This window comes from Myripristis murdjan, chromosome 2 (assembly GCF_902150065.1).
Source record: "Myripristis murdjan chromosome 2, fMyrMur1.1, whole genome shotgun sequence".
In the NCBI taxonomy this organism is placed as follows: domain Eukaryota; kingdom Metazoa; phylum Chordata; class Actinopteri; order Holocentriformes; family Holocentridae; genus Myripristis; species Myripristis murdjan.
Window position 1 is genome coordinate 15,937,333 of NC_043981.1, and position 25,430 is coordinate 15,962,762.

General features: G+C 41.8%; 1 protein-coding gene across 3 annotated transcripts in view; it reads left to right on the forward strand.

Moving 5' to 3' along the window:
* Window positions 1-24,948, forward strand: part of LOC115374506 (semaphorin-5B-like) — an 85,525-nt gene extending 60,577 nt beyond the window's left edge. For all 3 annotated transcript variants that reach the window (XM_030073470.1, XM_030073480.1, XM_030073488.1), the window contains 11 exons: window positions 1,024-1,141; window positions 1,988-2,172; window positions 5,264-5,407; window positions 5,522-5,669; window positions 9,561-9,786; window positions 13,946-14,167; window positions 14,318-14,488; window positions 15,547-15,696; window positions 17,000-17,035; window positions 18,431-18,642; window positions 19,974-24,948. In XM_030073470.1, coding sequence (XP_029929330.1) covers window positions 1,024-1,141; window positions 1,988-2,172; window positions 5,264-5,407; window positions 5,522-5,669; window positions 9,561-9,786; window positions 13,946-14,167; window positions 14,318-14,488; window positions 15,547-15,696; window positions 17,000-17,035; window positions 18,431-18,642; window positions 19,974-20,135 — 1,774 coding nt within the window. In that variant the 3' untranslated portion in view covers window positions 20,136-24,948. The remainder of the gene's footprint in view (window positions 1-1,023; window positions 1,142-1,987; window positions 2,173-5,263; window positions 5,408-5,521; window positions 5,670-9,560; window positions 9,787-13,945; window positions 14,168-14,317; window positions 14,489-15,546; window positions 15,697-16,999; window positions 17,036-18,430; window positions 18,643-19,973) is intronic.
* Window positions 24,949-25,430: the final 482 nt, after the last annotated feature.

Here is a 25,430-nt window from a genome sequence, read left to right on the forward strand (position 1 = left end):
GAGCTGCTGCCAGGCCCTGCCGGGTCAAGTCACATGAGCAGCATATGCACCTCAAATGCTAATCTGTCACGCCCCGTTTCAGTACAATGCGGTGTCAGCGCGCGTTTGGATCTCAGATGTGAACCCGGCCGTTTGAAAGCAAATTCTGAAGTTGTTTGAGCGTCTCCATCTGCATGTCCAGACCGAATCTAGAAACATTTCACACCGCCAGATAAGGACAAGATTAGGATTTCCGCTTTTCGAAATCCTCTCGAGTGTTTTTATCCTCCCCGCGACTACATGTGCAGTCTAACAGCCAGATCAATGTGATTAATGATCAGAATACAAGCAGGAAATGGCTCCCTCCCATGCAAACAGTCCTCCAGCTCCCACATAATATCACACACACGTATACACACACCTATATACGCAAACAGCAATAGAGGAGCCCGTTCACTGGGGCGCTCGTCCGAACCTCTAATTAGCTTGTGTTTGTCTGGAGCTTACACAACATGTTTACCAAGGCCAGAGTCAGTTTACATTCACTTCACACTCCACTATTCAGCGGGAAAACCTCTTCACAGAACAACGACAGAGCCTTCACTCCACAGTAATGTCACATCGGCTGGATTTGAGTACAGCTGCAGCTTCCGATTCTTTTCATTACCGATCATCAATCATTTTCTCGATTATTCGATTAGCTGTTTTGGTCCGTAAAATGTCAGAAAACGTCATGGAGGAGGAAAGAAATCAGAAAATATTCACATTTGAGAAGCTGGAATCAAAGAATTTGGAAATTTTCTTCTTAAAAATGACTCAAAATGATTAGTCGATTATCAGACTAGTTAATTGTCAATTAAACATCCATTTCCTGAACTGTGAATTAAATCAATCAACCAATCAATCTGAAATGACATCAGCATGGTTTGTCATGTAAAGAAAACCTTTCACCGTCCACGCCACAATATCTTGTCTTCCGCTTGTGTTGTCGCTGTCTCATGTCAAGCGATCAGTCAACCGGTGTCTTTTATTGTGGCGGGACAGGCATTGCTTAGGCTCTCGGGACCCTTATTGTGGCTGGGATCGCAAACAACAGCGCTGCACCACCATCGAGGAAAGCTCCAACATGAACCAGTGGACCCAGAACATCACTGACTGCCCGGTAAGACACACACACACACACACACACACACATAATGACACATGCATATACACACAAATGTGGATTATTCAGTCATTCTGTGTACCTGCCAAACGTCCTCGCTTTTCAGTAGAGAGATAATCAGGAGGTCTTTCCACAACACTGCATAAATATATTCATGCTTCTGTCCTTCACCTGAGGTTACTGCCCAGTATTGCAAAAACTTTTCATGCCACCTTTTTTTTTTTTTTTTAAGTGAAGCTGACATAGTTTTGAAATGACGGACGTGTCATTAAAGACGGGAACTCGGCAGAAATTGGCCAAACGATTCAGCGTAAAAGCGCCTCAATTGCTCTGCATGTGCACTTTGATGCTCTGATGCCATTTTTCAGAATTGATGCCATCACCAAACGGATTGGCCACGGTGGACACCATTTTTTCCCCCTCTGTTATCAGTAGGCACGGTAAATTCATTGATTCTGTGTAAAGAAATACGCCTGTTAGAAATCCACTCAGTAGCTTTGCATAATATTACTGAATCTGCCGTTATATGATGAACTGAACAGTTACTTATTATTATTTTTTTTAGCACTGGTGTGTTCCTTGGCCATCAATGCAAATGTGTAGATGTATAGGCTATTATTAATCTTGTCATGGTTCCACAGATTTTGAGGGAAACCCATTTGCTGTCATTTGAGGGAAGAAAAAATGACCCCCTCACTTAATAGGCGCCAATTTTTGACGATGGCTCCAATTCTGAAAATGTTCAGGGGATCAAACCGTGCAGGTGGACCAATTTTGGTGCTTTTACGCAAGTCTGAGCGAGCCACTTTATTGAACTCGCCGCCTCACCAATCCTCTCTGAAGGTGAGGAACCTGACGCAGGACGGCGGGTTTGGCCCCTGGGCGCCATGGCAACCCTGCAACCATAACGACGGCGAGGGCTCCGTCAGCAGCTGCGTGTGCCGGTCTCGGTCGTGCGACGGCCCGGCGGCCCGGTGCGGCGGGGCCGAATGCAAGGGCCCGACCATCCAGGTGGCAAACTGCTCCAGGTACGCTCTCTCACAATCACCTCATGCTCCTCCTCAGGATTTTTGAATTTAACCATCATAAAAAACCCACAAATACAAATATTTAGTGTACAATACTAATTTAGAGATTATCAGAGAAGATCAAGGCAAACTTTCCTGTCCCTTGGAGCCCAAACTAGTGAAATATGTTCAAGTTAGCAGCATTTTACAGCAGAGTGACACACACCTATTCCGAGGAAAACGCTTCATTTAAATGGAAAATTAATTCAGCCATAATTTAATGAAGAAATAAAATGTGTCACATTGTCAATGCAGGTTAAACAGACTGTAGAGTAATTGTCATCACACTTTTTTCACACCACGCTGGATAGAAATAATAATAATAATTATACTGATTGAGAGGAACCTCCATCATATCAGAAGTGGATGCTGATATTTATTGAAAAGTCAGTCCTGGCCTCTGATGCCTCAAGGTAAATAACTTAATTTCCAAAACGCTGTGCACACATTTTTGAAAAAAACATCCCCACGGTTGTTACACGGCGCTCTAATTAGCTCTAATTACGTCTAATGGGTTTGTTTATGAACTGCCAAACAAGAATATAATTTACCTGCTATTGTTACCAAACTGTAAGAACTGGAGTCAATCAATCATTTCGTTAACCGCAGACATTTTTCAGTCGGTGGTCGGCTCATTTGCGATGAAACTACGCAACCGATGCCATTCTCAAGAAGTCAAAGTCATGTTGATGTATTTCCCGTGACAGTTCTCTGATTACCGGCACCTAAAATTTGATGATCAACACCTGCTGTTTGCAAAGATATCTTGAGTGGCAACGCGCCGGGATACTTAAGATTCAGAAAAGGGGGACATTTGCATTTCACTTTCACCTGTACTTTATTATCAGCACCTCCCTGACAAACTCAAATTAGCAGAGCTAGCGATTCCGTGGCACACCGGGAAAATAGCAATAAGGTTGAAAATGTGAGCGATCGATGCAGAATTCTTATTTTCATGCTGTGTGCGCTCCCAGCAGCCACACCAGGTAAACACGGCACAGTGATCCATGCGGCTAATGTGCACGCTGCATATTTCTTTATCCTGGAACATCATTTAACAGAGAAGTAACACCAGGCAGGTTGGTCTGCACCCAGATTGTGGGTTCCCGTCACCAAGGGGGAGGAAGAGGGAGAAAGTGCGAGCCGGAGAAGTGCAGAAAGACGGGAATCTGCACATGTGAGAGTTGGTGCTTCGGCCCCGCAGGCGTTTTGCTTAAAGCAGCAATTTTTAACGATGTCCTGCTTCCATAATTCCACCTGTTGCCGCCTCAAACAGGATGTCGGGGCAGAACGCAGCGCAGGGAGGGACTGCTCCAGCGTTAATTAACCCTCTGTGAAAAACTCAGTCTGTTGCAAACTCGAGATTCTGTAAAATAAATAAATTCCCACCACCAGATGCAACTATGGAGTCTGAGGGAAAGTTAGCAGGGTTTTCACAGCTGTGTTGTGTTGTCACTGTATTTTATTATGCATTACTGTGTCACTGTGTCTGTTTAATATGATGGAGGGGACAAAGGCAGGACTGACCAGCAACCTGTGATGGCTGTGATTGGCTTTTATTTTTATACATGCCTACTGTTGTGCTATGAAGTAACCTCTCTCTCTCTCTCTCTCTCTTTCTCTCTCTCTCTCTATTGTGTATTGAGCAGCTCATTTTTTCAAGCTTCAGTTTTATACCTCTAATCTATCTAATTATCTATATCTATTGATAGATTTGGATATACAGATGTATAAAAATAACAATACATTTATTCTTCAGCAGGTTCTGATATGGCTAATTAGCTGATGAAAGTAATGGTGCGCTTCATTGTGACTTTATCCGTGCATCTGCCCGCTCTGCGTGTGATTAGTGAGATGGGATGGCTCCTTCCATCTTAATCCGTGCCCCGACGGTGGGCGCTGGTGCATTATGGCGGAGGAAGTGAAACTGAATCGTGTCCTTACAGGAAACGTCTATTGAATTAGAGCGCGAGGCCCCATCGGACAGGAGGCACTCAGGCAAATTGAGGAATGTTTTATATGGCGTGGCTTTAGCTCAGATTGCTTCCCAGCTCTGTCCGTCTCTGTGGGACCTTCGGGTCTGGATCTCTGGATGGAGGGATAGACCGATATGTTGGGCCAGAATTTTTATTTTTATTACTAAGGACGTACGGTGACATGGATGTGAGGCTCCACTCTGTATTTGCTTTTGGTTTGTGGTGTTGAAAATAAACTGTTATGAAAGTATCTCTGAGGATGGACATTTTTGCAGTAACCACTGTAGGCACAAATGTCAACATTCAGCTGAGTGTTTTTTTAAGGAAGGTAGGTAGGTAGGTAGGTACTTTATTAATCCCAGGGGGAAATTCAAGTGTCACAGCAGCCTTAGTACAACAATGGACAACAATAAGATTAAAACACAGAAAAATACAAGTGATGGGAGTGCAAAATAGAAAGGCGCCATGTCAAAGAACATAGAGCACAGAGCCAGTCACAGCCACCGTCCATAAAAAGTAGATTGATATAGAAAACACAATAAGGTTCATTATGGTGAGTAAACGCACACCCAGGGACCCTCCTCGGGTCATTATTCTTGCATAAACTAAATCGGAAAAGTGAAAAAAATGCACCCTATGGAATATTACCACTCAATAATAAATAAATTTGTGTTTTTTGCATAAAACCAAACAGAAAAGTGAAACAAAATGCAGCCTCTGTTTATTAAGAAGAGAATTGTGCAATAGCTGTGACTTTCAGTGCAATACAATTCACAATTAAAGTGTCAATTAAAGGGTCAATTAAAGGTGGCATTCCTCCTCTGATGATAAATACAATGCAGTTTGATTTTTTTTCTGTATTTTTTGTGGAATTATTGTCCAGGGTGGAATGGAAAATTTTAGGTCCTGTGATCTAAAGGCTCACCCTGACAAGAATAAAGATCTGGTTGACACATTGAACACTGAAAAAATGCATGTTTTTTGGAATATACTAATGATTATTTGCAGCTTTAACCCCCGCAAAAAATGAGTACGTAATAGCGTTTACATTTGTCTGGTCACATGGTGTCCCGCAGGAACGGAGGCTGGACCCCCTGGTCGTCGTGGGGCCAGTGCAGCACCAGCTGTGGCATCGGCTTCGAGGTCCGGCAGCGGTCCTGCAACAATCCCTCACCTCGCCACGGCGGGCGAATCTGTGTTGGCCAGGGCCGAGAGGAGCGGTAAGAGGGACTGACATGTGGACATCATGCAGGAAATCTATACAGTTACCAGGTGTGAATGTAAGGGGCTATATCCAGGTGATGTGCTGCATGTGTCCCGCTCTGTGTCTCCAGGCTGTGCAACGAAAAGACCCCCTGCCCCCAGCCGGTGCTGTGGACGGCCTGGGGCCCCTGGGCTCGCTGCAGCGCTGACTGCGGAGGGGGCGTCCACTCCAGGACCCGAGTCTGCGAGAACGGCAACAGCTGTCCTGGATGTGCTACGGTACGCTGTCACGTTCATAAAGGAAGATCTCAACCTGTTCAGGCGATGATGATGACAGCGCTGTTTCAGTTTCTTGGGCCAGTGGAGAGGAGGAGCGTGGGATTTAACCCCCTGACACCCATGGGCTTTTATTTTTAAAGTGCTTTATTAATCTCTCTTAACAAGGTAAAAGGGCCAAAAGTAAAAAAAAAAAAAAAAAAAAAAAAAAAACAGAAATTTGTGGTTTGAGAGTCTTTTTGTTTGTTTAGACAAGAATCTGCATGTTCCAGCAAAAACTTGCATCTTCATAGGTTGTGTAAGTACTGATTTTAAAGTATTTGAAGTGTTTGTGAAAAAAAAAAATACATGAAAAAATACGTACAATTTTGTTTCACAAGTTAAATAAAGCATTGAAACACTAACATAAGATAGGCTTCTGGGTTTCAGAGGGTTAAGTCTAAATCTCAAAGGGGTGGCATAGATACATTTCACCATCTGTAGGATCTGATGAATCCAAACTTGAGGGATTTCCAAAGTGACTCTGACATTTTTGATTCTTTGCTCCTCTCCCAGTGGAAAGTTTTGCTATAAAGCATCATAGTCCAGCCAGGCGTGACTTTTCCAAAGCACGTTGTTGCACCAAGTGTATCGTGAGGGAAGCCACACGAGCGTTTCCTGAAGCCGTTTGCAGCTCGAGGCGGTCCTGCAAACACACACTCACCGCTCCTGATGGGCAGCTTGGCACTTTGCGTAGTAGCCTCTGCCATCAGTGTGTGAATGTGTGTGTGAATGTGAGGCAAAAACACTGTAAAGCACTTTGAGCAGTGTGTACAGTAGAAAAGCGCTACAGAAATTCAGTCTATTTTTACCGTTTATTTGTAGAAGCCCCCCTTTCTTCAGAAGATTTTCTGTCTCATCACAAAGACATTTCATTTCATTCTTGATGAAAGTGGCTGTTTTCCTCTGCTCTCCACTGCCATTCGTTTCTGTTATAAGGAAACTGATCTTGACCTGTTGGTAGAGGCGAACGTCTACTTTTTGATTGGGTAATTGGATGGCAAGTTAACGGACGCACTGATGAGCAGCGCGTGACTGAGGTTCAGCGCTAAGGAAGTGGTTTGAACTCCGTGATTCTTCTAGTTTTCTCTTGAAAATCAGAAGAGCCCATTGAACGACAACCACAGCTCGCAAGGGCATCAACCAGCCTGTTGCAGAAATGAATATAGATATAGATTAATATAGATATGCAGTTGTTGTAATGTCTAAAGCCAGATTTGAACTTGATTCAAGCCTTTGCCACTGCAAAGCAAAATATGGAGAAGTACACTCTGCCATCACCAAAGGCAATAAGAACTAAAGAAATTAGGCTGCATTGTATTAATATCAAGGTAACGGGTAAAATGAATGTATTACAAAAGTTCAGTGTAGGCAGATAACCGTATAATGTTTCAGGTTGTCATTTTTATGCACTGTGCTCCATTAATTAATGCCATCCTTTAATGCATAGATCCAATTGAAATACACAGGATATAATTGGAATTTGCTGCCATATCACCAAATGCACATGTGCACGCTGCATCGCAAGAGTGGTAAATATTGCATATGTGGCTCCACTTTCCTTAAAGTTTCTTAAAGCAAAATTCAGCTTTACTAGGGTGGTGGGTTAAATAGTTCCCTGGGTGTGATATGAGTCCACATGCTCCGTGCTCCCCTGGGCTGCTAATCCACAACACTGGATTTCTATCTCTCCATTCACTTCCATAGCAAAACAGCTCCCAAAATAACACTTTTTAGCACATGAATGAACACAAACAAAGTGAATTATGGCGGTATAAAAAACAAATTTGAGGGCAATTAAACGGCTCTTTTCTTGTTGTTTGAACTGGAAAGTAGATCCAGCAGGTGGTGCTTACAGGAAACTTCTGCCGAGTAGTCTTGCGCCAGGAGGAAGCAGCCTGATAATACATTTACAAATCATTTAATTACCCCAAAAATGTGAACCGGGACTTGTTATTTTTTTTTTTTTTTATATTTTCATAATCTGCTTTGTAATGTGCTCCAAGTGTTATTTTGGATGCTGTTGTGTCACGACAGATAATATGGTGGATTAGTAGCCCAACACGCTGCAAAAGTTCAGTTTTGCTTTAAGGCTGGCTGAGGCAGGTTTTACAGACTGACACCGTGTTTTTAGTCCATTTTGGCAGCAATGACAGGCCAATATAGGCTCTAAAGATTGATTAAAAAAAAACAATATATTGATCTACAAGCCTACTATCAGGCTTTAAGAGTCACACACATCATGTAACATGTAGTAACAATGATGCCATTGTAATTGCTGCAGACTGTCCTAACCCATCTGAACTCAAAATGCATGGTGTTTTACTTTATTTTTTTTAAACCCAGCCTTTCTAATCTGAAAATACATACAATTTTAAAGTGAAAATAAACGCCTTCAGCTCCATACATTTTATCCACCCTTTCCATTCTCCTTTTCACAACTTGCTGCCTCTTGTAAATTATATACACTCATGCATGAATCCACACAGATTTATTGCTGCAGTGTCCCGGCCAACTAAATTAGCTGAGAGAGGAACAAAACCACCCAAATTGAAAATGAAGACAAAACACCATTCTCGTCTGCCATGTGGCTGGTTCAGCAATATTCATTATGTTATTGTTTGTAATCCATTTGCCTGAGCCCAGAACTGGCAGGACCACCAGCCAGAATAGATTTTTCCAGATTAGAGACAGCTCGTTTTCAGATGTACTTCACAGCAGATATATCTGGATATTAGCTCCGATCAAAAACCCCATAATATTTTTTATTTCTCTGCTTTTTGTAAACATACAGGCGCAAACTAATTTATTTATCTGAACATTTTTATCCAGGGTAAGTTGACAGGGTTCTTTGCTCTCTTCTTGTAGCCACACACACATACACACACACACACACACACACACTGGGAGCTTCCCTAGTGCCATCACTGTTGGCTCTCCTGTTGGCTACAGAGCAGCTCTACTGGAAATGATGGGGGTTAAATGGCTTTTTTTTTTTTTTTGCTTTTTTTTTTTTTTTTTTTTTTAAAGTGCCTCTTTCTCAGCCTGGATTTTCTCCCAAACACCCCAGTGATCAAGACAAAGATTCAAATTGGCTCGTAAACTTGCTTCTCATCATCTTTGTGATTAGAAAACAGCCAAAACTGAGCAGATACAACAGAAGAAACACACAATCTAAAGGTAATTCAGCAAACCAGGATTATATGAACATGCTGAGTTTTGCGCCTCAGCAAAATGAGCAATAGTTCAATTTCTCTGTAATTTATAACACTAGAGATTGTTAGAATGCAGAAAAATGTATGAGTGAGCATTTTAACATTGTCTTTGCACCGTGATTATGGCAGCTAAACAATTTAGCCCTTTGAAATGTAAGCAAATTCACTTGATTTCCTTCAAAAAACATGGGGGAAAAAATCATAAAATTGAAAAAAAAAAAATTAACAGAAAATTTGTGGGAAAATGTGAAAATAAATTAAAAAAATAAATAAAAATAAAAATAAATTGTTTAAAAAATTAAAAATATATATTTTTTAAAATGATGAGAACACTATATTTATAATGGTCAAAGTGATTTATTTAAAGGTCAGATTAGTGGTGCTCAGTAAGATTTCTTGTGTTTAAATGCTGGTGAAAGGGGCTCTATAGGGTAAAATCCCTTCAAATGGGGGGTCATCTTGGTGGTCCAGAACATGGAAAAGTTTGACTGCTTTAATTATATGTAACACAACATAGAAAACATAAAAACAGCAATTCAACAATATGAAGCTATGAGCAGAGCCTATGTTGCTTAATACAACCATATGAGGCAGCATATGCACTGGAATATATTTATGCCTCCTCTGTCCTGTATTCCAGGAGTATAAGGCGTGCAACCTGGAGGCCTGCCCCGAGGTGCGCCGCAACACCCCCTGGACGCCCTGGATGCCGGTCAACGTCAGTCAGGACGGGTCGCGGCAGGAGCAGAGGTCCCGCTACACCTGCCGGGCGCTGCTGCCCGACCCGCAGCAGCTGCAGCTCGGCAAGAAGAAGGTGGAGACCCGGATCTGCCCGAACGACGGCTCCGGAGCCTGTCAGAGCAACCGTGAGTGCTGGGATGGAGCGGGGCGGCTGGGGTGGACCGCTTGGGGTGTGGGGGTGGACAAAATAATGGAAACACCACATGGAGAAGAAGTTTAAACAGCAAACATGACGCAACATAAAAAAAAAAAAAAAAAAAAAAACATCTGTCTGACTCATGTTTACATTGGAAACAATTAAAAACTAAAAATCAGCACATTGGAAATATGACACGTGCACAGCGGAGTGTAAAATGCTATATTGTCTTGCTGTCCTTTGTGCAGAAAGCATCCAAACTCACTGTTGGGATGCAGACAATGAGGAACAGAAGTGCAAGGAGACAGCACACACACACACACACACACACACACACACACACTGCTTCTTTTACTGTGTGGCAAGCAGCGCAAGGAGGCCTTAAGTGAACTGAGATACACTCAAAATCAGATAAAAGCACCAAAAAGACAGTCACGCAAAACAGAATACTTTACGTCGTTCTCCTTCAACACGCGCTTCTGTTCCCCACAACAAAACGAGGTGGAGTTTTTTTTTTTTTTTGATATGATTAATTGATTAAAAAAAAACAAGGAAACAGGAGGTTGTAGTAAAAGAACTTCATTAATACAGACACATGCACACACACACACACCACATTTTCCCATCTGTAAAGTGTGTCTTTAGACTGTGAGTCATGCATATTCAATCACCTACACCCTACACACACACACACACACACACACTTGCCTCTTATAATAACCATCTGCATATGCGACCATGGATCTGTCTAATCTGTGGTGTGTGTGCATTCACATCTCCGGATTTTTATATGTTGCTTGTTCTTCACCCCGTCTACACACACACACACACACACACACACACACACACACACACACACACACAATGCTTCAACACCCCCAAAGTGTCCTGAAATCCACTCGTCACTAAGCTGCTGTCTAACTAGCTTGCAGTCTAAACAAGAGCCGAACGCCACGAAGGATCAAAAGCCCCTCCGCCTCAAACCTCCGCCGTTGCTCGTGGGAGATTTACCAGAGAGAGAGAATCCAACGCCAGCCGACAGCGAAACAAGGGGGTTTTTAAAACAGAATCTTAAAGTGCGCAATAATATTTTATAAGATAACATCATCAGCGAAAGAAAAAAAAACAAAACAAAACAACCAAAAGAATCAGTCAGTAAAAACACCAGACATGATGTACAAACAGGGAACATCCGTCTTATTCCTGTTCAGAGAGGAAGAAAGCAAGCAAATATAAGAATAACATAAATCAAAAAAATGTGTTAAAATCTTAAAACTTCATGTAGCATTCTATAAATTATGTAAAGGGGAGATAAGTCATTTTTTCACAGCTCTATATCGCATACAGAGCTTAAAGGGACAGTTCACCCGTTAAAAAAATGTGATATTATTTGATTTCCCCCCTCTGGTTGTTATGTAGGACAGCAGTGGTGCTATCTTCCTCTCACTGTTACTGAGTGGCTGGATGCTCCAAATGCTAACCGTTAGCCTCCTGCCATTGAAGTGAACCTCCCCCCGGCTAACACTCTCACAAATAGAGATCAGAATTGGGGTTTCCCGTTCATTCTGATTGGTAAAGTCACCAGAAAGTACACTTCCGTGATATTTAGCCGTCCTCTGTCGTCACATTCCTGCGTTTTTGAGTTGTGCCCTACCGGTTGGATATTGGAAACTGAACCCCAAACCCAAATCTGTGTAAAGCCTGACCTCTACTGGTGGAAAGTGGGATGCCTGCTGCCTGTTGCACCGGCTGTGCATACGTTTGAATGCAAGTTTGGGTGTGAAGTCGATTAAATCCTACGTTGTACTGAGTCAATTTCAAACTAAAGTCTACACCTTAACTACGTCCATTATAGGCAAAACATGGTCGCATTCGGTTGCGCTTCATGTGTGATGCTGCCTTCAGGTGAAATAGGACATTAGCAAGTTGTTTTTCCAGCATGGGAATAATATAAGCTATAAATGCAAACATATACTATGCTATAAATAGAAATACATCATCAAGTGTTAATTAGCTAACAGGTATATATGGCTTATTTATTTCTATAATATGAATTTGTGCGCCTGTTTGTGTTCTGGCATAACGTCAGGAGTTGTGACAGAGGTTTGGCGATGCTTCATAACAACATTTGAGCAAGACTTCATCCTGTTGAAAAGCCTTTCAGCCGAGATCAAAACTGCTTAGATGTTGTTTTTAACGGCCGTCGGGTCATTTAAAGCTGGAAATTCCTCTGGACATCGAATGCATCATGAAAACTAGAAGGACACAATCCATATATTTATTGATCAAATTCTGATGCGCATACATCAAAAGAAATTCAGTTCGCAATCTGTAAATATATGCCAAGGAACTCACATGTTTGTTGATGTAATTTAATGTAATATAAATACATTTTTGATTTGATTGATTGATTTTTAGTCTCATATGTTGGTATGACAGCAGAAGATATTCTATATTATATTGGTTTGGTACTAAAACATTGATAAATTTGGATTTGTACGAGTCCTAAATACATATCATCAGTATCATCAGAGTAAATAAAAAGTATTAGTTTTGGATTAGGATTAGGATTAGTTATTGGATTAGGATTCAGACTGTAGTCCAGGCTGCTGTTATGTGAAGATTTGGGTGAAACAAGGTGAAGGAGTTACTTTTCATTTCATTGCGGCTAAGTCATCTGAAGTTGTGTTGCAGGGTAAGACCTTTTGTCTCGCGCTTATAAGGCCCTTCAAATAATTATTAGAATAAAAAAAAAAAAAAATCATGAGACATTTCTGCTGACCTCATTTGAAGCCACAGGGGCTACATTTGATTTATATGTAAATAATTTGTGACTGCGGGTGTGTGTCGATGTGTGTGGGAGCGAACGAGAAGGGAAAAAGTTGAGAAACTCGCTCATTTTGCAACGTGACCCACATTGCACCTCACGAATTAATGTTTCATAACAGGCTGTCTGCTGAGCTTGGCAATAAAAAAGATTATATTCTGTGGCTGGTGTTTGAACCAAAGTCATATTTGCAAGTTTAGATGTTGGGAGAAGTTTGTTCATTGAGCAGCATGGGTTTATTAAAAAGTGTGCAGATCGATCCACGTGGGGTGAGGAGTAAAGTGTTTTTTTTTTTTTATTTACTCTTTCATAACCTCACATGTCCATGTTGCTGATGAAAAATGAAAAAAATACATCCTTTTGGAGCTACGCAGTACAAATACTGTCCTGTCCTTGAAAAAATAATAAAATATCAGTGACTATTTGGTTGATATTTTAAAGTTCATCTCTGCTGTACAGATGCAATAGAAACAAACAATAGTGGACAATTTTCAGCCGTAATTATTCTTTAAACGCAGACATTTTACCTTTGGCTTCTTCAAGGACCAGACTAACGATTTTGAATCTTTGGGATATTTACTACAATTTCTCTCTACAATTTCACAACATGTAATCAAAATCCAACTATTTTCAAATGTGATTTTTTTTTTTTTTTTTTTTTGGTTGAAACAGCCTCCTTATAATGTTTTGCTTCCAACAAAGTTGTCAACATTCATAAACCACAGAAGTGGTAATTGGCTGTGGAAAGCAAACATTTTTTCTCGGGGACTATTTTCTCTGGTGGAGGGAGCCATTTCACTTCGCTCCAATTTCGAAAAGTCATTAAAACCCAACAGTGCTGCTGCTTTTAGGAAAACTGTTGTGGAGGACTTTATTACAGTGATGAAATGAAGAAAGTCTGAAGTCTCTGAAAGTTCATTTTCATATTGTAGTGGAATGAATGGAAACCAACGGCTGAAGGAAAGGGAGGAGAAATGATACGGCAACTCTAAAATACCACTCCTTGCTTTTGGAAAAGATTAGCAGAAACGTGATTTGTACATTTTGTAGATATTATGCAAAACAAAAATCACTGGCATGCTTCTGTAACTACAACAGTTGCAACTAATATTACTAGTATTACTATTACTGTTACTATTACTAACACAACTGCATTGACTAGTGCAGTAGAAATGCGTAAAACAAGATATTTTCATTATTAATAGCAACACCTATAAAAAAAAAAAAAAAATGGTGATGGTTAAAAAAAAACACCCATGAGTGAAAACACAACACTAATTTTGGATAAAGCGAATCAAACGTGTGTTTCTGTGTTTTCCAGCTCTGGCCGAAGACTTTGTGAAGACCAGCGGCCGACCTCCGGCCCGGTCCCAGGGCGCACGCTGGGGATCCTGGGAAACGTGGTCCGGCTGCTCCCAGCAGTGCTCCAAAGGCTTCCGAACCCGCAAGCGTAGCTGCTCGACGGCGGAGGGACGGACCAACCCCAACGCCTGCCTGGGGTCACCGGTGGAGTATCAGGACTGCAACCCTCAGCCCTGCCCAGGTGAGACACCCCGAAATCACCTGGAAAAACGTTAAAATATATTCATAATATATATAAAAATACAGGTTTCACTCAAATATAACAAGAGAGCAGTGATGTGGAAGATGTCCTAATGTTCTGCTGTGTGTGTGTGTGTGTGTGTGTGTCCAGTGAGCGGCGCCTGGTCCTGCTGGTCGTCCTGGTCCCAGTGCTCGGCCAGCTGTGGGGGGGGGCACTACCAGCGAACCCGCACGTGCAGCAGCCCCCCCCCTGCCAATGGAGGAGACATCTGCATTGGCCTGCACACCGAGGAGGCGCTGTGCAACACACACACCTGCGAGGGTACACACACACACACACACATCTTTAAAACTGCACTTGGGAGCTTTGGGGACATAAAGGGGCAGTTCACCTATTTTAGCCCGTGCCATTGAGGTGATCTTCCCCTTTGGCGAACATCCGTACAAATAACGTTATAAGCAACATTACATACACAGCAGCTCTCCTCAGTGCTGTGTATGTTTACACACCTTTATTCTTGATTCTTTATTTTCATCCCCCGTTGCTTCCAGAAAGTGATCGCTAACCTTCCTGGGGTCCGAGGCAAAAACAGCAGCAGTAAAAACAATGTAAAGATCAGTAAATAAGTAAAATAACTCTATATGTGAAGCAAAAATAGTAACCCACAATGAAAACAGAGAGGAAATTGTCAAATATGCATCAACAAAAAGGAAAAAAATAAAACCAGTCAAAAATTCTGATACATAGAAACACAATTATATCTATAAGAAATCATTAGTATTTTTTTTAGTAACTGGGAGGCAAAGCTGTCACCTTTAGCTGACTGGTTTTCAGAGGGGGTCCACAGTAAAATGAGGAATGAATGACTATTTAACATTATTTTTTAATCTTGCTACTTTGAAGTATGGCGTCAATTTTATACTTAATACTTAACGCAAACCAAATAATGTGTTCGTTTCAGGATCCATCGGGCAAAATAAGTTCAAATGGGGGTTCATGGCTTTATGAAAGTCAGTTTTGGGGGTCTGGAAGATGAAAATGTGTGAATAGCTCTGTACAAAGGTGGTGGATGACAGATTAACAGATTAAAGTCACTAAGATATTATTAATTCACTAAATTCATTTCCAGCACAATCATTTATCACATTATTTCTTGATCAACAAAGTACTTTTTCACCTCAGGCAGCTGCAAAAACATTTTTACACTGTGCTGTAGAAAATTTATTGACTAAAAAATCACATTCACTCTAATTCCACATAAAAAACAAAATTTTTTCGACATATAGAGTGGCTGGATGGAAACCCAGCTAATGTCTTTCTGTCGTCCTACCCCTCTCTCTCTCTCTCTCTCTCTCTCTCTCTCTCTCTCTCTTCATCAGTTCGGGGCGGGTGGACAGAGTGGGGAGATTGTGATGACGACGGCCTGCAGCATCGGAGCCGCCTGTGTGGCGAGGACCGCGAGGCCGATGCCGGCCCGTGCCACAGCAACGTCACCCAGTCCCGGCCGTGCCAGCCTCACGAGGTGCCAGGTAAACCCAGCCAGCCGGCCGCTTTCCGTACCGGATTATTCCTAATCCAAGCCGTGCGTCCTGGGATCTATCCCAGCATGCACTGGGTACAAGGCAGGGAAACATCCTGCTCCTTGCACCCACTTTGTACTTAATTACTAAACTGAAATAAGGCTGCAACCAGCGATTACTTTGGTAATTGATTAATCTTTTTTAATAGTAAAAATACTGTTAATCAGATAAAAGCAGAATGAGTAAATAAAGTATAGACTCTTATAAAAATAATCCCTCTCCATCATGACTTCTGAGCTACTAGAAGAGTGTGTTGGTTAGGGTTAAGGGTGTTAAGCTCCCAGCCAATCACAGCGCACCGTGCCAGATCGATAGCAGAGCATCCAATAGGAAGCTGAGAAAATTGCAGACATGGACCGTGGACTGTACAAAAAAGGAAATAGGAAAGAAAGAAATATTTTTCTTAGGATGGTGACAGTATGTTTTACAATTTGGACAGTCATTTAATTCCGTTGCCATCCTTGAAGAGGACAACTTCAAATGTTGTGTTTACAAACTGCAAAGACAAATCCTACTCATTCTGCCTTCAAGAAATTATTATTTTTCTTTTCTTATCAACATTTATGCTGACCGGACATTTGATTCTGGATAGAAAACAAGAAAAGCATTGCATATTCGCAAAGTATTCGAATTTTAGGCTAGAATAAAACTGGCTCATGTGGAAGCAATATGGTTTATGGGAAATATGGAGTATTATGAAACAGAGGCTATCAATCATCTTTCACTGGGATTTTGCCTTTCCTGCTGTATTCAGAGATATAACCTACCGAGATTCATTTTACCAACTTTTATATTTACAGAAAACGTTGGCATAAATCCTGTTTTATGCAAAATCTGTTGTATACACCACAGAAAGTGGCGTCATAGTGAGATGAGTAATTGTATTCTGTGACCCAGTCATAATTAATCGTTTTTATTGAACACAACAGCACAGGTCAAGAGATTTGTGGATACCTGCTGGTGAAAGCTGGAAACTTCCTGTTACATTTGCACAAAAAGTCCATTATAGACAATAGACTCCTGATTTGTTCAATCTGCAGCTGTGGAATTTTTTTTAAAAAAAAGAAAGATGTGCTAATAAAGATGTCAGGTTTCTGCCTTCCTTGGGAACGAACAGTGAAAATCCTTTGTGGGAAATTAACGGGTCTTGTCATTTTTGTTGTTTGATGTTTTGGATTTAGAGTGATTTGACTCAACATCGGTGGCTTCTCTCTCTCTCTCTCTCTCTCTCTCTCTCTCTCTCTCTCTCCAGTCATTTTACCTGGACAAGATGAGCAGCACTGTGGAAGTAAGTGAAATGAAGGGATGCCTATCCATTCTCTTCCCTCCATCATCATTACTCTCTCGCAACTCTCCCTCTGACACTGTCTCTCCCTCTCTCACACATTCTACACACACACACACACACACACTCACACACACTCACACCCTGCAACCCCCCACAGATAATCTGCTTTCGAGGGTACGTTAAGTTTCACGCCCTGCCACTCTTGTTGCGTCCAAAGCAAATCTACGTCACCCCGATTTCTCACAGCGTCTGCACCCGTCGCCCCGCGGAGGGTCACGGCGTCTTAGGTGAACCCGTCTCACCCCTGACGAGGACGTTCGTTATCTGATGAGCAAACTTCTTGGCCCGACTCACACTCCAGTTTGCAGCGTATTGACTTTTGCATGTAGCTTTGGGTCTGTCGGCGAGGGTTGGGATATATTGGCCTTTTATAATTAACAGGCGTGTTATTTTTGAAGGCAGACGCCCCGCTGCGTCTGCTGGTGGGGAACCCGCCATGAATAAAATGTTATTTGTCAAGCTTGACTTAAAAATAATCTGGATTTGAATTGACCTACTTTTATTTTCAGGTTAACTGCGTCAATATAACCTCAGCCAGAACAAACAAGAGCCACAGATTTACAGTGGCTAGCTAGATTAATTTTAGAGTGGCTTTCATGTCAGTTTAGCTGGCAGAAAGATGTCAAAGAAGACAAATGAAGAATATTGCAACTTTCAGCCACATCAGACGGGTCAATTTGCCTTTATTGAAGAGCCGGCGGCTTTGTTGTGTCTTTTTTGTACTGAATATATCGCACATCAAAGAAATCAAGCATGAATAGGCACGTTGAGACAAACCGTGCAGAATTTTTGACTTAATACTGTGCTGAACATCAAATGGAAAACAGGAAAATCGAGGAACAGGAAGGTCAGCGGGTCACCAAAAATGCTAATTTCATCCTCATGAAAGGTGTCACCAATTTCCATGGCAATGCAAGAAAAGATTTTTGAGATAACTTCCAGATAGTGGACACACGTCGGCTCAATGAAGCCTGGAGATCCAAGATGGTAGATCGGCTGAACGTGGAAAAGCATCTCTCCTGCGTAAATTCAATTTAGGCATTCCACCAGAGTTTCATTATGATCGATAAAATGATCTCCAGACTACATCGGGATGACGTGGACATCAGAAGTTGATCGGTTTGACGTTGGGTCGATGAGAAAACTACGTACAGGCGACATCAGTCCTTCATCAGTTTGAATCTGGGTAGTTTGAGTCCAGTATTTTTGTAAGATTGCATTAGAATACTCCAGGAATCAATGGCAAACCACAAATCTCTAGAGCCCTTCAGGCATAATCATCCCTCCGTGATCTGATTCCCTGTTTCCTGTCTTCCTGTCCGTCTGTCTCTCCAGCCTTCACCCTGTTCCAGTTGGTGGCGGTGGGCTCGGCCAGTTTCTTCACCGCGGTGCTGTTGTCAGTGCTGGGCTACGCGTACTGCCAGCGTCTGAACCGGCCGTCGGCGGAGTCGGCGGTCATCCACCCCAGCACGCCCAATCACCTCACCTACAACAAGCAGGGCAACGCCACGCCAAAGAACGAGAAGTACACCCCCATGGAGTTCAAGGTGGGCCGGCCCCAGCCTTTTGTTCACCAGCCTTTTCCAAAAAAAAAACAAGGAACTGGATCTGTTCTGGTTTGTGAAACTAATGTTGAGCTGGTCTGACAATTTCAACCAAGAATAAACCCGAAAAGCTGGTTCCCAAAAAAGTTGGAGCTGTGATGGCAACAAATGGCCATCTTATTCTGCAGGGAAAGACGGAGATGATGGAGAAATCAAGCGTGCTTTCAATTTGGAAAGCTACTGAATTCCAGTAAACGATGGAAAGCAGTTCTAGAAAAATTAAATTGTATCTCAAAATTGCTGAAGAATTGGCGAAAAGCTGGGTTTGTTAAAACAGGGGACCAAATTATCTACAAGTTCCAACAAAGAAAAAAGAAAAAAAAAAAACTGCAGAGACTCAAGTGGTTCTTGATGTGGCAATATAGGGGAATATTGTGAGGTTGATTTGTGATTTACCCCCCAAATCAAAGCTGTTTTTTCATTAAAATGTCAAGCAGTACAGCTTTACTCTGCAAAATGACTGCAGAACCAAAACGCACCTCAAGTTTTTGAGGACAACACCCTGTTATCCTGTTTAACCACAAGTCAAGTGGTAGATTATAATCGAAAGAATTTATCTGGACTACAAGGTTAGGTCTTCCTTGCTTCGGCCTCAGAAGTCCTGTTTTCATTTGTCTCTGATTTGCTAGAATTTTTAAGACTTTTTAAGGCTCAAATCTTAGACTGACCGTTATAGTGATTCACCTCTTAATACTTTGGTCATCCTTGAACAAAGACAACAGATGGAATAAAGACATGGACATGGCGGAAACATGTAGCTAACATTTACAGCTCCTTTTTTGTGATTTTCCCCAAAGAGGAATTACGTCGGATTCAGAACTCCAATATTTAGGCAAAGGTTTGCAGACTTTAGAGGCTTGTTTCCTTTGTGCATCTTTTTCTAGTCACCACTGTGTAGCAGGTCTCAGTGATCTTCACTTCACAGAGAGAGATTTTCATAATAACAAAGAAACAAAGGAAGAAAGAAGTTTCAGAAAGACCAAAGAAAAGAGTAAATCTCTTCGTTTACTGATGACCTGAAAAAGATCATAAATCAAACCAGTGACCCCCTCTGAGGCTTTAACCGGGGCTGGAGGTCAGCAGTGTGTGAGCTGCATAGGAAATGAGGAGCAGGTCAAAGGTCAGAGTCAGAGCGCACACAGTAGGTCAGAAAAGTTCATTTTGTTACAACATGAACTCACTCACTCTGTGCAGTTAAAACACAAACTAGAAATCTCTGATCCCTGTTTTCTCTCTCTTTCTCTCTCTCTCTCTCTCTCTCTCTCTCTCCACAGACGCTGAACAAGAACAACCTGCACGTGAACGACGAGACGTGCAACTACTTCACGTCGCCGCTGCCCTCCAGCAACGTGTACACCACCACCTACTACCCGCCCAGCCTCAGCAAGTACGACTTCCACCCGGACTCGCCCTGCAGGAACTACATGCACAGCTGAGGGGCGGCCCGGCTCGCAAAACAAATGCACCCTAACCCTCCTCCACCACCACCACCACCACAAGCGCCACCGCCTTGAGCTCTGTCTTCTCTTAAAGGGTACACCAAATTTTCAGGAGCTTGTCTTGAATCATCCATTTGTGGTTTGTGGGCTCCACTGCTCCATGCTAACACTTTAACATATGTTATGTTATGGGATGGTAGCTACCATTAGCATTAGCATTATGTAATTAAAAGTTGTTAGTGTTTTTTTTTTAATTATATGCTTACAGATTCATCACATTAAAAAGAAAGATAATTAAAGAATTGTTATGATAAATAATAAACAATATGGTTTATTGGTATAGCACTTATCCAAACTAGCGCTAATACATAAAAAACACAATAAAACACACAGTAATTTATAAAATGGGAAGACATAAGGAATAATAAAATGTAAAAGACAAAAGGCATCAGCTGGAGTTATTTTTCAAACTGTTTTACATGAGCGACGGTGATTTTTAGCTGCACGCAGTTTCCCACTCAATTTCAGTCTTTGTTTTCCATGGACACAGGAAAAGTAGTCCCTCGCTCAAAACAGTTAAAAAAACAAACAAATTTTATGTCATATTTGGTGTAAAATCTACACATTTTCCACACAGGACTGATTTGGCCACATTTTCGCATTTTCAAGTACTCATTTCCTCACTTTTGACATAGTGCTGTTAGCCTGCTAGCATAAAGCTTAATGTACTCTCAGTGGTTAACACTCAACAAAATGTGTCCTAAAGTCTTAGCATTAGACCAAGCATCATTCAACATAGTTTCTGCTCAAGTTTTAGCACAAACTTTATCCATACACATTCGCATTAACCTTAATGTACGCTAAATGAAGTGTTAGCATGGAGTGCTGTGGCCATGTACCCAAAATGAATCTCCCAATACTTGGTGTATCCCTTTAAAACCCAAAACACTGACACAATATAATTCATTTCTGCTTTATCAGTCAACACAGAGTGGAAAGTGATACCAGCGGACATGTGAGGGAACTCATAATGTAACACAACACATAGAGAGCTGCATGATACCATTTACAGGAAATGTGATATAAACCTCATGATGGAGTCCGATGCTCATAATGCAGAGAAACTCTGGACACATAATGCAATACCAACCCAAAAGTAATAGAATAAGCAGTGAAAAACCAGGCAAATTTATTTGGAATGCCATATTTGATTAAGTTAAATGTAAAAAAGTGAAATATAAACAAAAAGGAACAGTTGGGCAAACATTCTCCATTAAGACAGACAGGTAGCAATTACAATTATGATTTTAAAGCCAAAGCACTGAACTTTTATATGTGAGTAAACACACATTATGCTCAATCTTAAATAAGGTGGGTTATATTGGATATTGCCTCCATTCCTACTGTTTTCTGTGGGGGAGGGAGATTCGATTTTCGCCAGAATAATCACTAGAGACCAACTTAAAATAAATTAGTTGTCATGTAATTAAGTAAGTCAGTAAAGTTTATTGGTATAGTACATTTAAACGCAGCTCAAACTGACCAAAGGACATGAAATACAAAGTTAACAATCAATAAATCAACAAGAAACAGCAAAGGACACATACAGAGTTATAGACATGACAACAAATCAATAAGTTATTGAATAAAAACTTTCACCAAGAAGCAAAAAAGCAAGAAAACAGTTTACAATATAACAACCAACATAAAACACTGAAACATTAAATTATCAGCTAGTAGGATATTGCATTATGTGTCAACAAATTTACTCCATTATAGACACCTGATGACATCGTGAGTTACATTTTTACACACATTATGCACAGTTGTTACATTATGAGCTTGCCACAAACAGACACACACAGCGCTGCCGGTACGTGTTGCGTGTGTGTGTCAGTCTCAAAGACACATGCAGGGTTTTACATGCAGGAGACGGGACTCCCACCTCACACACCCCGAGGTGCCCTCACCCCTCAGGTGGGCCTGAAGCGAGGTCAGACCCAGAGCCTCCATGCTCCGGTGAAACTCCAGATTAAAAGCAAAAGTCTGCAGAACCTGCTTTCCCACCGGAGCGACAAGAGACACTGACCTGCCGGTTATTATGACTGTTTTTCTTTTTTTTTTTTTGTTACCATGATGTGATTTTTCTACTTAAAAGAGCCCGTTATTTTTTGCAGATGAGTTCAGAGGGCCGACTGTTTGCTATAGGGCAGCTTGGCTTCCAGTCCTGGAGGATGAGGTAGAAAACACAGAAATAATGTGTTGTGAGGAAAATCCCAAAAGCTCATCCTTGACGGAGCGTGCACGGGAGCGAGCAGAGACTTGCAGCTTTCTGTGCAAGTCCGTTTTGTCCTGTTTGCCTTCACGGCTGGCAGAGTTCACTACGGAAAACAACGCCGAGGAAGACGTTTCTGACAGGCCTCGCCATGCATGTTGGTGGATGCGGTGTTTAAGCTCCCCCGTGTTTCCCTCAGCACATTACATGATCTCACGCAGGTACGGGCTAATCTGTCAGGTGCGTTTGAATCGCTTGCACGGGATTCGCCCGCGAGCGCCGGGTTACTGACAGCGGCTCCGTGTCGGTCTCGGCCGAGCAGATCCCTGGACTGACTGAACAGTAATGGAGTGCAAATCTTGTTATGTGGCTGCACCAGCATATAAAAATAGGGGTAATTCTCATTCAAACAGGAGAGGACTGTTTTAAGACACGCCGAGGAGAAAACTGTGTGTCATCGCCTTCACTTCTCAACTGGATCTGTTTCATCGTAATGTGTCCGGGCAGGAGAAAATGGCCCAGATTCCCAAACCCTCACAAAATGCATGTCAGCTGTAATTGGTGTGGAAGGGCCACTTATTCATCGCCATGTCAAAGGGAAATGTTGTCAGAGGATATGATGCTGCATTCATGTCCTGTTGGAAATATGGTAAATGCAAGCCCCGCACTGGAAAATCTTTGCTTTCAGATGGAAAATACAACTATGAACATCATGTTCACCTCAGTTTCAGCTGGTTAATACTGTGCCTGGCAATGGACTTCTCCAAAATGTTAATGTTCCCAAATAGGAGACAGCAGTAGGGAATGATAATGGTTTTTAAAAAATCCAGCAAGACAACTGCATGCTGGATTTTTGGCTTGTTGATAATGCAGTGTTGAGTTTGTTGTAAAGCATGAGCTATCAAAGCTAGGCTCATGCGTGTTAAAGGAACAGTAAACCAAAAGTAATTTTTCATGAAAAATGATTTTTATTAGCATCAGTGGGTGGAGAAAACATCACAGAAATGATAATCTGAAGTAAATGTGCAGCTTTAGATAGCATCACATGTGGAATTTGTCACATTAAGTATCTACTGCACGTGTCCCAAGTAGAAATTTTTAACAAGCGAGCTCTACAGCACGATGATGAAGACTGTACTCAAGAGCAGTTTTTAAGAAAATCTGTTTTTAACTGGGCTTACTGTCCCTTACTGTCCCTTTAAAGGAATAATCCAACCTCTGTGTATGTTCAGTGGTTCGGTTTCTCCATAAGAGCCAAACTACGGGGCGCACAGAGTTGAAAACGGTATTAAACATCTTGTCTGAGCTCTAATAAGTCGGAAAAAGAGGATTTTGCCCAAAACACGGAGTTGGAGTATTCCTTAAAGTGTGAAAAAGCTAGTCGAGCAACCAAAGTACCTGAAAGTACAATCCTGACGTCTTGACAGCTTCACGTGAATTTGAATGCATGAACACGTGAGTTTTTAGTTGTTTCGAGGGTTTCTGAATGCAGCTTGAAGTCGTCAGTCTCCCCGATGGATTTTGGACGACGATAACCGAGGATAATGTTTCCAGCTCTCACACAAACATCAGCATCACTCTCAGCACCTTTTTTCACCGCTTCATCATTTCTCATATTTCTGCCACAGCAAAAAGCACTGTTGGGAGAGCAGCGTCTTTCAACAGACTTTGAATTGGTATGTGTGTGTGTGAGTGTGTGTGTGTGTGTGTGTGTGTGTGTGTCATATGATCACCCGCGGCTTACATACAAATTCAGCTGGTGTACAAGCCAAAAGCGGCAGAATAATGAATTGTATTAAATTGGTTGTTCAACCTTGTACCCGTGTAAAACAAGTGAAAATATTGAACTCTCCCGTTTTGCCTGAACGCCCCGCGCATTGACATTCCACAACAACAACATCAGTAACGTGTCCTGTAAAGTGTGTGTGTGTGTGTTGCATACCGTGCGGTTTTTAAAGCCGACCGTCGTAATTTGTATTTTGTAAATAGCCGAGACCAACAAATGAATGCAGCTGTTTTTATTGCCATTTGCAACGTAATGTAGCATGAAACACGCAGCCCTGATCATTTAGCTGTCAAAGTAACTGCACAGTCGATGCTAAAGTCGCAGTTTTTGCTCTGAATGATTGTGTGAGAGTGTGTGTGTGTGTGTGTGTGTGTGTGTTTGCATTTGGGTGCCTGCACACAAGCGACTGCATGCATGTGTACACGGACAGGAGCATGCTGACGTGAATATCCATGTGTGAACTCTACACATGCATGCGTGTCTGCGTGTGTGTGTGTGTGTGTGTGTGTGTTTATTCGGTAAAAATGAGGAATGCAGTTCATTTCTAGTGGGGGGGCGGTGTGTGTCGTTCATTCCCCCCCATGTTGGGACGGGATGAGTTGGTTTTTGCATGTTAAAGACTTGATGACCTTCTATGCAGCAGTGCGATGTTTCCTCCTCACAGGTTGTTGATGGATTTGCTTGCCCCCCTCCCCCTCCTCCCTCCCCAAAATGATATATATAAAAAAAAAAAACACATCTGTTGAATATGACTATGTGGATTTGACTAAACACTGCCTTTTGGACACTGTGAACCTTTGGTACTCTATTTTTTGTATATTGTACACTGTAAAAAAAAAAAAAAGAATAAATCTGAACTTTGGTGCCAAACACTTAGAATTCACTGCTAATCTGAAAAGGTAACCCTGGATTTGCTCTCTCTCTCTCACTCTCACTCTCTCTCTCTGTCTCTCTTCATATACATATGTATATATAAATGTATAAATATAATCCCTTTCACAGTGATACAAGCTCATTAAGGTCTTATAAGCTTAATGCATTTTCACATCCCAGCCACAAATAGGTCTGTAAATGAATGAAAAGGCTCCGCTGTAGAATATTCTACATGGCGCTGAGGGGATACGCACACGCACACAGGTAACATGTTTATCCTGGCTAATATTGGCACATCCCAGCTATCATTTGGGATTTCATTTGGTCTCAGGTTACTCGAGCTTAATATAAGCCAGCA